The following is a 13,266-nucleotide window of genomic DNA, read 5'->3' as shown; positions in this document are numbered from 1 at the left end:
TTAGAAATGGGACTATTATTTTTTTAACAACATGTTGTTTTACCTCATTTTCTGGCAGAGGTCTCTTGACAACCTTTGCAACCTTTGAACACATGAGATCTACCTATTTTAATTAATCCCCCTCTTTATCAATATGCTATGCGCAGGCCAAATATCAAAATCCTGGGGCACAAATGAGCTTAGCAAATACAGAGGTGACCAAAATTGCAGTTCAAGGAAATCTGTTGAGAAGAAGACATCATAGTTCTCCATAATTCCAAAGTGAAGTCTTAATGAAAGGTAAACAAGTATAGGCAAAACTAATTTTATGACGCCATTTTGCAAATGTTTTCAGATCATTCTGGAAAATCAAAACTGAACTGCAAGGCATTCCATATTAGTCAAATATTCAGGACACCATAATTTAACAGAACAACAATTTACAATGCAGGAAGAAATGCTGTGTTCCAAATTATAGTAAAATAATTCCTTACTTAGGGTGGTATACAATTAAGTTTTACTCAGAGTAGGCCTATTGAAATTAATGGACATAACGTAGTCACGTTTGTTAATTTCAATATGTCTACTCTGAGTAAAACTTAGTTGCATATCATCCTTTAAGTTCCCCTGCTAAAATTAAAGCCCTGAATTGGTGGAGTGTATTGGAGATGCATGACATTTGTTTTATCAATCTGTTATCAACGATACTTCCCTTGCTTATGCTAGCAAATGTGCTGTTTTATTTCTCCCCATTATCTGTTCACTGTCTTTTCTCCAAGGTGTCTTTATAATATAAACCGGCTAAGCTTGGTGACATCAGGGTGCTTGCATATCCAGATATTTGTTAACTTGTGTGAGTAAAACATATGGCAATCCAGTTGCAGCTCCTGACTGTGAAACCCTAGGGAAATGGCACTGGAAAATCTTGAAACTTGGCTGGTACAAAAATTGAGGAAAACATTGCTAGCCACGAATCAAAGTAAAACCCTCAAAATAATGTTCATTTGTGACTTTGAAACTTCTAGGTTAACTCAATTAACCTGGAAAGTTGTCTCTTTTATTCAGGTGGAAAAAAATACCCCCCCCATGACCTTTAAACTATTTTTTTCTCATAGGAAGGTTTGTCACAAATAGCAAGCTTGACACCCAAGAGGTATTAAACGAGTGCTGGATATTGCACAAATTAGTTCTCCTATTGAAACTTGTGCATCCTTTGGGTGAAACAGGTAAGAACATGAAGAGCAATGGGCTTTCTTCTCTGTGATGAAGAACTCTCTGTTCCCACCAGCCATTGTTGCTGACCCAAAGGATGATTTCAATGGGAGTTCACCATGAATAACTTTCTTAGAATATGTGCCCTTATGAGAAGTTTCCCTTGGTGAATCATTATACTGTTTCTAAAAACTGCTTTATTCTTGCTTTTGGTAATTTAGTCTCTTTGATGCCTTCGGATAGATCAACAGACAGGATATAGATGTAATAAACACACAAATGATGTGATAAATAAATAAGTGTAAGAATCAGTTTCAATGTGCTGATGTTTTGGCCTACGGTCCTGGCAGACAACAGTACCACCACAGAATGCAGAGATGGAAATGCAGGTTCTACAGATCTCTCATTTGGCCATTTCACCCAAGAACACTAGGTTTCTGGCTTGTTTGTAGGCAGCCCCAAATCAGAATCCCACTCCAAATGGAAAGTGGGCAAGCCAGAGAGCTAGTCCACAGAGCCATCCATTCACATATGGTCACAACAAGGATTCCCACTTCTTTGAAAGACAACAAAACAAAAAGATGACTTCCTTTAAGGTTAATGTCCAGCACGCCTACCAGAACAGGGCTATCTATCCTATTCATTAATTCTGCTTTGAGAAACAGAAATTCCATAAAAGTAAAATGCGCACAACAACTTCAGTGCCGATGGAACTGACCAAAAGCACATATGAGCCTACATCAAAAATCGGAAACTACTTTAGAGGATGCTGTTTGAAAAAGGGAACAGTACCATGTTCATTCCGGTAGATAATAATTGCGCTTCTGTCTTTCAAACCTTGATTACCAATATACTTTTCAAGGGAGGTTGTAATGGGAATGATATCACATGCAAGCCAGCTCTATTAAACATTCCAATACATTGGAGTACTTTCTTGATAGTCACAGTTCATAATCGCACCAGGATAAAAATTATAATTTTCAATTAAATTACTAGCAACATCCCCTGCTGATACCCAGTGATTAAAATATTAATGCAAACTTCTCTGCAAACTTCTTCAGCTTTCATTTGTAATACAATTTAAAAAAAAGGAAATAAAAGACTGGCTTAGTCTTTGGTGATTATGCATAATACATTCATTAAGTTGTTAATAAGTAGGTAAATGCTTTTTACAATATTTGAAAATAGGGAAAGACTTCAGATTCTACTAATACATATTCTCCACGAACATTCCTGCACAAATTCTAGAGAGTATAAGGGAATTGTTGGTAAAACAAGCAATTAATAGGACATTGGCATGCTGGCAGGTAGCTGTAATTATCTTCTTTTTTTTCTGTTGCAGAAGGCATTTGAGAATCATTTAAGAGCGAAAGATGAATGGTGTTGCACTTTTACATCAATACGCAGACACAGCAGTAGCAAAGGAAAATAGGCTGGTAGAGATTTAAATATCAATACAGAAGATAAAAGAAAAACTGTTTAAAACAGCTACTTACATCGTGGCCTACAAGTTCAGTCTGTGTGGATTTATCTACTTGAGAGGCAAGAGTCCTCTGTAAATATTGGGATTTTTCCTGTGAAAGAAAACAAGACAAGACAAAACACTCCAGGTTAGTCATATTTTTCCTCCTTGGTTCTTCAGCTACCAACATCCAAAAACAAGAGGTCCAAATATCATACAGTAACAGGTTGCTGGGAAACAGGAGTTATTATAGTACTATTCTCAAGGTAAAATTTGTTCCCCTGATGCTATTTTGCTGGCCCATTTATTAGTCTGCTGCTGAGATCATATATTAGATGCAATGTTAAAGGGAGACCACCACTGGCATGATTTGCAAAGGACCATTTCACAGGGAACTGATTTAAGACTTAAAAACATTTTTAAAAATAAAAATCTGCAATCTTACTCTCTGGAGAAGTTACAAGAATTTTACACACTAAACCATCTGTTATATAACGTGAAGATGTATGGACTCTTGGTTTCCATTTGTTCAGACAAGGGAATACAAACACACAACAAAACTGCAGAGATGAAAACTGCGGGAGAAATATATGTTTCCATGGTACATAAGGGGGAAAGCACATTATTATTATTATTATTATTATTATTCCTAGGTTTTATTTCTCCCCCTTTATCTAACCCCTATATGGATTCCTTAGTTCATTTTTCTCATCTGATTTGATTAGGAAATGCATTATCCATTTCAGACTCTAATCAACCTCAGTTCCATTGACATCTCATCTAAGGGCAAATGAATCAGCCTGTTTTCTCTCTGTCACTTTTGTATGCGTTCGCTCATAAATAAATCTTTCCTATCCTGTCTCTATGCTAGTCTGCTAATGTCAAATAGTTCCATTTGAATGCAAACTCTCTATTTTTAGTACATTCTTTCAAAACACACATTTGCGAACACATTTTCTCTCAAAAATATACAATGCAAGCATATTTTGATGCATTAAAAAAATAAAATAAATGGAAAATGCAGATAACTCTGAGTTGTCCTTGGTACCCTGAGCTCTGTTTTACCCTAAACTCCTGCTTTCCTTACTGACTTCTGCTTAGTCAGCATTACCTATAAATTCTTCCAGACCATCTTCCAGTTCTTGTCAGACCAACAGAGCACATTCATGACTCTTGTTTTCAGAGCTATCTTTTCTGTCTGCTTGTTCCAAATCCAGTTCAGCAGATTCCTTCCCTTTGATCAACCCTCAGCTTCTGTCATCCAAAGGATACTGAATGGCAGGAAATTAGGGAAAGACAGAAGTAATTCTACACCAGGGATGGGGAACCTCAGGTCTGAGGCCCTCCATGCCTCTCCTATCTGGCCCTCAGAACTCTCCCCAGCCCCCACAACCTCTCTGCTCTTGGTGAACCAGGAAGAGTGCTGGGTTTACAGCTCTGTCCACAGGAGGAGGAAGAACTGTGTGGCTGCTGTAAATCTCGAGGCCACAATAAGGGAAGCAGATTTGTTCACCAAGAACAGGGAGAACTTTCATATCTAATATCAGATACAGTGGTACCTCGGGTTAAGAACTTCATTCGTTCTGGAGGTCCGTTCTTAACCTGAAACTGTTCTTAACCTGAAGCACCACTTTAGCTTATGGGGCCTCCTGCTGCCGCTGCATCGCTGATGCCCGATTTCTGTTCTCATCCTGAAGCAAAGTTCTTAACTCGAGGTAATATTTCTGGGTTAGCGGGGTCTGTAACCTGAAGCGTATGTAACCTGAAGCATATGTAACCCGAGGTACCACTGTAATTGTTTTATTAGCACTATTGTGAATTTTTCAACTACATGCTATTATTTCTGTTAAACACACACACACACACACACACACACACACACACACACACACCTCTTCTTATGTGTTAAGCCTTGTCACTTTTGTAGCTTTGGCTTGTTAAATTATTAACTACTGAATACAAAATTTCAGCAACAGGTTTACAGGGCCTGTGCTGGTTATTTGAAACGTTGAGTAGTATCATGGGTTCTAAACAAAGTCATAAAACATTTCCCTGGCGTAAATGAACTTCAGAAAAGTGACAATTTGGCCTGCAAATATAATTTTCTGCAACAGACCCTGTATCAATCAATGGCTAATAAAATGCTAAGCTTCATAACTTCCTAAAACAGGTCCCCCCTCCCCCCAAAATTAGAGCACATGTTGTGAACCAGCATCTTGAGACGCGGGTTTTGTGGGTGAATAGATTAAAACCAAAAGTTTCACACTTTACTCAAAAAATGTTCCTCAATCCTCTCTTAAAATAGCAACATTCCTGCTCTCCAAAGCACTGAATGGCAGGTGCATCTACAAAGTGTCTTGATTTTTCAAGGCACACTTCAGCTTTTATTGTGGCACAGATTTCGGGAATCACTATTCTAAATGCCAATAAGTTTGTATTTTGCGACTTGTACAATTACAGTTCAGTGTTTGTTAGATGTGCATCCCAGTCAATACAGTGGTACCTTGGGTTAAGTACTTAATTCGTTCCAGAGGTCCGTTCTTAACCTGAAACTGTTCTTAACCTGAAGCACCACTTTAGCTAATGGGGCCTCCTGCTGCCGCTGTGCCACTGCTACACTATTTCTGTTCTCATCCTGAAGCAAAGTTCTTAACCCAAAGTACTATTTCTGGGTTAGCAGAGTCTGTAAACCGAAGCGTATGTAACCTGAAGTGTATGTAACCCAAGGTACCACTGTATGTTTAGGAGTGTGCTTTCCAAACTTTTCATGTTGGTGACAGACTTTTTATACCTGCATCATTTCACAGCACAGCAATTCAGTTTTACGAGCAAACCAGAGGTTAAACTAACCCATGGGTAGGTAAACTAAGGCCTGGGGGTTGGATCTGGCCCAATCGCCTTCTAAATCCGGCCCGCGGACGGTCCAGGAATCAGCGTGTTTTTACATGAGTAGAATGTGTGCTTTTATTTAAAATGCATATCTGGGTTATTTGTGGGGCATAGGAATTTGTTCATTTCCCCCTCAAAAAATATAGTCCAGCCCCCCCCCCCAAGGTCTGAGGGACAGTGGACCAGCCCCCTGCTGAAAAAGTTTGCTGCCCCCTGAACTAACCCCTTTACATCCCTGGGAGAAGTGCAGGGAGTGGTTGCATGACACACCTATACACTGCAGCCGACACACTAATGTGTTGCGACACACAGTTTGTAAAGCTCTGTGCTAGAGGCTCACACTGGAATCATCTTTAGAAGGAAGCTTGATCTTTTAATCCTATTTACTTGCAGCAAATATTTGAGTTGGCAAATCACTAATATCTACCCATCTCCAGTACAACCAAAAGGCCAATCGTCAACACTAGTTGGAGAGTATAATGACAACACATGGATAGAGATGGGCTGTAGGTAGTGATGAGACTAGCTAATATCCAGTTCACCATAACCAGATTTTATGAATGTGGTTTGTATCACAAACAACAGAGAAACTCACATTCATGTATATCGTATCGTAAAACCTTTATTTGCATCACATACAACATCCAAAACAAATCAGTACAGAATTACCACTTCCCCAGTGGCACAAAACATTTGCTTAAAAAAAGGAGGCAGAGCAGTCTAGCGTTATATCTCTTGGTCTCCAGGGAGATCAGACGTCTGAAGTATTTCGACAACAAAAAATCAAATAGAGATATTTAGCCACTAACTTGGTGAGCTCCTGATCATTCCCCAGTAATAGAAAATGTATGACCTCTGACTCTGGTTTCCATTTGGGGATACAGAGTTGATCTAGAAATTGCTGGGGGAGATCATTCATGTATATGTGCCAGAAAGACAGAAAACACCGAACACACTGTACCAACATGAAAAATCCCCAAGAGAGGGAGAGTCTGTCATCTCTGATCACTGACCATGTTGGCCGGCCATGAAGGACACTGAGATCCAACAATATCTGGAGAGGAACAGGTTCCCCATGTCTGGTCTATTATAACTGGAAGTGATGCTACAAGGTATCAGGCAGAAGTCTTTCCCAGCACCTGCTGTAGAGAACATTATCTCTGTTGAATCCTTGGTATTTCAACAAAACTTGAACCCTTCTCATGGTGGGCCTGTGGCCTTTGAGTCTTACATGCTGGCCTCCTCCAAATGAATTTATAGAGATGGCTGGCTACTGGGGATGGTAATTCTCTGTCCCTGTCTAAAGATAGGTACCTTGGGCTCTTCCTGGGAATACACATGTACATAGGAAGAGTACACAGAAGGGGTTCAATGACCAATCATCATCATGGCTTCCTTGCCATTGCCATTTGATAGCTGGAGTGTTCCCTGAACAGGTACAACAGGAACACAATGGTGTGTGATCTCAGACATGTTATACAGTCATACCTCGGGTTAAATATGCTTCGAGTTGAGCGTGTTTGAGTTGCGCTTCTCAGCAACCCGGAAGTAACAGAGCGCACTACTTCTGAGTTTCGCCACTTGCACATGCGCAGACGCTCAAAATGACGTCACACGCATGCGCAGAAGTGGTGAAAAGTGATGCGTGCAGTTATGTTTACCTCTAGATGCAAATGGGGCTCCGGAATGGATCCCGTTCGTATCTAGAGGTACCACTGTATATGAGAGCAGTCATCGGCGTTGCTATTGCTGGAGTAACCCTTGGGCGTGCTTGTATTAATTTGCTTTCTGCTTTGCTCCTGGCAGAACACAGGATTACATATATGTATATCAAGTAATGCTGGTGTAGCTTTGGCAGAGTGGCTTTTGGCATCAGAGTACCCTAGGATGGGACTGCCTGTCTCTCAATATGAGCATTATAAATAGCAGCAGCTGCTCTCTATGATGCATTATACATGAAAGACTTCCTTTACTATTTATATTCATGGGTAATGGCTTCTACCTGAACATGATTTTATTCACCATTTCCTAAACACACACACACACATTTCTGATGAGGAATCTATTTTGAAATTACTCCTTAAGTTTAGGTGTATCAAGCAAGAAGATAACACAGGAAACAAAATACGCCAGGAACATAAGAAAACAAGGGTGCATTTAAAGAGCTGCTTACACCTCTAAATCATTGTACACATAAGGATCTTCCTATACCTGTTGTTTATGTGCCCAGTCCAAATATGGGTAGGGCACAGAGTAAACGAGAGAAAGGTATAGCATCAGATCTGCTTTTCCTAACGGTGTAATAGTTGGCCCACTGAGCTCAGAATAGCTCTCCAGGGTTTCAGACAGGAAACCCTTCCCCAGCCCTATCTGGAGATTCCAGGGACTGAACTTGGAACACTTTGTATACAAAGTATGCACTTTACCATTGACTTACAAGCCTTGGAAATGTGGTGTGGTTTCTAACAGAGACATCCAACTGTGTTTTGTTTTTTTGTAAATACATTGAACTACTGATCAATTAATTGTGGTAATACTTTCAGTCAGACAAATCAGTTTTAATCTGCTTGATGAGTTGCACTTTTAGTTACAGGAGCTTATCTGAAATGATGCTCTTAATTTTCCCCTATTGCTTCATTCAGAATATTGAGCAGATCACATTGATAGAAACTGTAGCACATATTATTGGACGATAACTAATTAAGTCACAGTCAGAGTACACCAGCTGAAATCCATGGACACAAATTACTTAAGTCTGTCGATTTCCATGGGTCTGCTCTGGGTTAGGTATCAACATTATGCATTACATTAAAGCAGAGTTTTGTTTTGTTGGTGATGAGAACATTGCACCTTCACACAACCATACTTCAGAATGATTGAATGGACGTTGCTATACTTGTTCCAGGTGACTGAAGGACAGATATTTAGTAGAAGAGGTATGAGAGAGGGGAAGGGAGAGCATGCCAGGAGTTGACCTAATCCTGAATATGACTTGCAGTGTTTTGTAATTACTGAATCATAGCTCTGAAGAGATGGAAAGCAGAAGCAATTTTTAATAAATTGTGTTGGATAACTGGAACTCAAAAAGGCAATATGAAACACCATCATAGTGGAAATAAAATGCTAGATTAGAAAGGGCAGGCTAAAAAGAGGCAAAAATCCATATGCAATGCATATGTTACAAGAGTACAGATATAGTCGTAAGACCTTTTCTGCCTGGATGCTTACCAAAGAAGTTCAAATCATAATAAAGTGTTTGATGAAGAGGTCACAACCATCAAGGTATGACAAAATGAAAAGAAAAACCACAAATGAGCAAGAAGGTAGATATGTGCATACAGGTGTGATATGGGGGAAAGAAGGCAGAACCATGTATACCCTCCAAGCTACAGGAGGAAAGGTGGGATATAAATGTAATAAGAAGAGTTTGGATTTGATGTCCCACTTTATCACTACCCGAAGGAGTCTCAAAGTGGCTAAAATTCTCCTTTCCCTTCCTCCCCCACAACAAACACTCTGTGAGGAGAGTGGGGCTGAGAGACTTCAGAGAAGTGTGACTAGCCCAAGGTCACCCAGCAGCTGCATGTGGAAGAGCGGAGACGCGAACCCGGTTCCCCAGATTACGAGACTACCGCTCTTAACCACTACACCACACTACACCGTAACAAATAACAACAATAAAATGTAATAAAATTTGGGTGTGGGGTATCATTTTCTGGTGTCAGAGGTTGTCCCTTTTAATCATATGCTAGCTGCTCAATAACTGATAGCAGAAATATGGTTAAAAGTAAGGGGTGAAAGAAAACCAATAATGTTAAGTTCCTCCCCAAACTTTTCAAATAATTTTTCCTGGGGGGTGGGTGTTCGTCAGGCCTAAAGATAGAAAGGCAGATCGTAACTGAAGCCTTCGTTGCTTAGTAAACTCAGTGAAAAAGGTGGAACATCAATGTTCCCAGCTACATAAATAAATGCATTACTAGCAGAGGTAATGTTGGTAATGACATTAGCCAAAGTGGCGTGCTGGGTCCGTAAGCCTTTTTGGCCATTTGGTACAAATCTCTGACTGCAATGTTAGTGAGGCCAATGCCAGTCACTTTCCAGATAGATTTTAGTGGCAGGTGCATTAGTCAGTTAGATTGTAGAAATCATTACACTAAGCTTATTCCAATTGCAACTAATGTTTATTGATGACTCTTGACATTAATTAAATCTCACTGTTCTGTGCTTCCAATATTTTACTGCCTACCTAGCTCAGAGATGGGAGGATATCAAGACGCGGTAAGCTCAATTATGAAGGAGAGCGAAAGAAAATGGAAGTTTTCATTAAAATTTACGTCCATCCATTCTGTCTTTCTAAGCACTAGGACATGAGAGCACTAAATGTATGGCAAGCAAAACACTGTTAATTTTAACAACATTCAACAGGGAAACATTGGCCTGTGTGTAAAAAAAAATAGCCCTCAAAAGACAGATCTAGCTTTCTATCAGTTTATGGTTCATTGTTGCATGAAGAAGGAAGGATGAGCTTGGCTGGCTCATTCCAGCCCTCCCCTTCACACATGAGGTGGGGAGATATGAAGCTACCATTCCCAGCACTTTGTTGTTGCATCTGAACTTGGGAAACAGTGGTCTGTGCCAACACCAGTTCATTAAACCCCAGCCAGCAAAATACCGAAGTAGGATTGCCATGTCTAAAACACAATCAGCCAGCAGCCTATCATAAACAGTCAATTACTCCTCTAGCCAGATGATCCTGTCTCCTTTCCCTTTGTACCCTTATCTAAGCAGAGTCCTCAGCTCATTTAACAGCACCTTTCAAGCACTCGGCTTGTTTCCCAATCTATTCCTTACTCTTTCTTATTAGAACAGAATCCTGCTGGATCAGAACCAAGGCCTATCTGGTCCAGCATCCTGTTACCTTTTAAGTCCTTCTTAGGTGTCCTCCTCCATAACTGAGCTGTGCCCCACCCTCACAGGTAAGGGCATTGCACCTGCCATCCATGAATAAGGTTGGAAGGATGTCTGGAAAGTGAAGCCTACAATACACACATGGTCTACAGTTTCTCTCCATAATTGGGAATGGCTGATCCCAAAGGGTTCTCAATCACAGGGAGAGCCTACATTCAGACAGCCGGTTCCCCTTTATTGACGTTCTCCCCAAGATGGAGAGACTAGATGTGGTGAGGTCAGCAGAAAACTTGTAAGGAGGCAGAACTCCACTCTCCCCCGCCCCATGATGAAAATTGCGTAGAGAGGACTTAACAATTCATTCAGTATACCAAAAATACCTATACTGAAGATGCAGCAATTTCCAAAATGGCTTAAATTTAATCAATTGACAAATTAATTAAGAGGCAGGTGATTAATAGCTTAAGCATTATTTAATTAGTTGAGAGTCACGGTCCTTGAGATCCCAGCAACTGGATCTTTTGGACGCATCTCTCTCATTTAACATAAAAACATGTGTCCATATTTTCCTCTTAACAAATATGTAATGATGATGATAATAATAAACACTTACTGAAATAGATTATTCTGACACAATGCTGCTAAAATATAACCTGAAGTTATCCAGGCAATCTTTATTTGCATTAGATTATAGTAGTTAATTACATGTTCACTTTCATTTTCTGCCTGGGCTAAATATAGTTAATATATTAAGATATTATTCACTTATGTTTTTACAACTACTAATGAAAGAGGTAACACTTACTGCTAGTGGACTGATTCAGTGTAGGATCAGATATAAGAGTTCCTGAACAAAATTTTGTACTTAAATCCTTTGCTAAGGTCATAGAGCCAGCATATTTATTCTCAAAGGCAAAGTGGAAAAGACAGAAACACAGATGGCTATCCATACCCCATTATTTTGGAGTAGCCTTGGCTGAAACAAGCAGCACTGCTTGAGAGTTAACTAACAATGGACCACAGGCCATAGGATTCAACCATTAGCTGTGAAATATGTGCAAAAAAATTATGGTAAAGGCTGGCACATCTTTTTCATTATCAGAGGCAGACTGGCACTGAGTTTCATGCCTATGAATGTCCAGCATACTTGATGGTACCAAAGAGTGTTGTTCATGCAAAAGTAATGACAGATTTCTATGAAAGTCTACCAGAAAGGCCACAAGTACAAGTGATACCAAAATGGGATAATTATAATCATGGATGGACGGAGCACGCAAGAAAAATGCGTAAGTGTTCCCAGGACACACAGAAATTCCGCAGAGTTTAGTCATGTGCTCTCCCTCAAACATTTTCCTATGATTCAGTAACAAATATATTAAATGGAAGTATTATTAATGCAACATACGACCTTTGCTACTGGGGGGAAATGCCTTCTACAAAGCAGATGGATGTAGGATGGATGGAATGATCCGTCTCCCTCTGTAGACCTGCTACATTTCTGTGGTGGTTGTGGGGAAATAAACTTTATTTTCTCTGCACCTAGCATGGAAACCAACCAGGCTGGCAGAATAGGGACAGAATCATCTGTCTCACCCACACCGAAGGCTTCCTATGGCTACCAGGCCAGTTTTAAAACATGGCTGTATTAATGCTACAGGATTACATTATGATGTGTGAGTGGGTGCTCCCAAAATCTGCTCCAGAGGGTATGACAACACTCCAGAGAAGATGCTGAAGGTGTGCAGGAAACTGGAGGAGGGAAGAGAGGAAAGTGGGGTTCTTTTGTATGAGTGGCACTCTGTACCACTCATGCAACTCATAATAACACCTTTGTTGTCAATGTACAACCTGTGTACAATGAAATTAACAATGAAATGCACTCTCTCATGGGTTGCTTAGATACCCTGCCCCCTGCCCAGAAGCAGAAATCTTTTGATTAGAAGACTCACACACAACCACAAAGAACACCACTAATAAAAAACAGAGTTTAGCCCTATCTGTTGAAAAGCTCTGTGGATATAGGGCCCTCACATGCAGAAGCTGCATGCATGATCTGGGACTCTTCAGAAAGCAAGGTCCCCCAATAGTGCACAAAGCCTATGACCATTCAGTAGTTGCATAGACCATGTGCACACATGAAGCTAAGGGGTAGGGTCAGTGGATTGGAGTAACCTAACAAGCACCATCAGTGGAAGCCCTGTGCAAATCAGGACATTCTCCCCCTCTCTAACACACCCCAATTTGGTTTGAGGTGGTTGGGGGAATCCCAAGAACAGCACACTGGGGGAAGAGCGAGGGGACTGTTTTATCGAGCAAGGTGAAACTTGTGTAGATGGAACGTCTGACATTGAATTCCATCCATATCTTGCATTTACAATCCTGCTACTCCTTCTACACATTCATTCTACATACATGTGAAATGACCATATAAAAATGGCCGCTTACTTCTTCCCTGGGTGGGCAACATTTGCGGCCCCTTATGTTCGGCCACCATCCCAGGCAGCCACATCCCAGATGTCTGGCTTGCCATTTGGGAATTTCCCCTGATCAGCTGGACAGCAGAGCAAATCTGCCTGCCGGGGGGCAGGGATTTAAATTGGTGAATCAAAATCACCTGGTAGACAGGGCCTTGCTGGCTCACCAGGCATTGGTTGCATATTGCGATGTATAAAAGCTGGCTACATGTGGCTCCTGCAGCACGGTCAGCAGAAGAGCAAACCCTCTCTCCTTTAACATTAACTGTTTATTACATTCCTGGTCAATTATTTATTGTGTATTTTAAACATAACTCTTTTCCAGACTGCTGCTTTAACATT

General features: G+C 40.5%; 1 protein-coding gene across 4 annotated transcripts in view; it reads right to left on the bottom strand.

The window, feature by feature from the left end:
- Positions 1–13,266, bottom strand: part of CCSER1 (coiled-coil serine rich protein 1) — a 730,500-nt gene that overhangs the window by 298,310 nt on the left and 418,924 nt on the right. For all 4 annotated transcript variants that reach the window (XM_028743550.2, XM_028743548.2, XM_077933833.1 and 1 more), the window contains one exon: positions 2,688–2,765. In XM_028743550.2, coding sequence (XP_028599383.2) covers positions 2,688–2,765 — 78 coding nt within the window. The remainder of the gene's footprint in view (positions 1–2,687; positions 2,766–13,266) is intronic.

This window comes from Podarcis muralis, chromosome 9 (assembly GCF_964188315.1).
Source record: "Podarcis muralis chromosome 9, rPodMur119.hap1.1, whole genome shotgun sequence".
In the NCBI taxonomy this organism is placed as follows: domain Eukaryota; kingdom Metazoa; phylum Chordata; class Lepidosauria; order Squamata; family Lacertidae; genus Podarcis; species Podarcis muralis.
The sequence above is the reverse complement of the archived record's forward strand: the minus strand, read 5'-3'. Positions and strand labels throughout refer to the sequence as shown.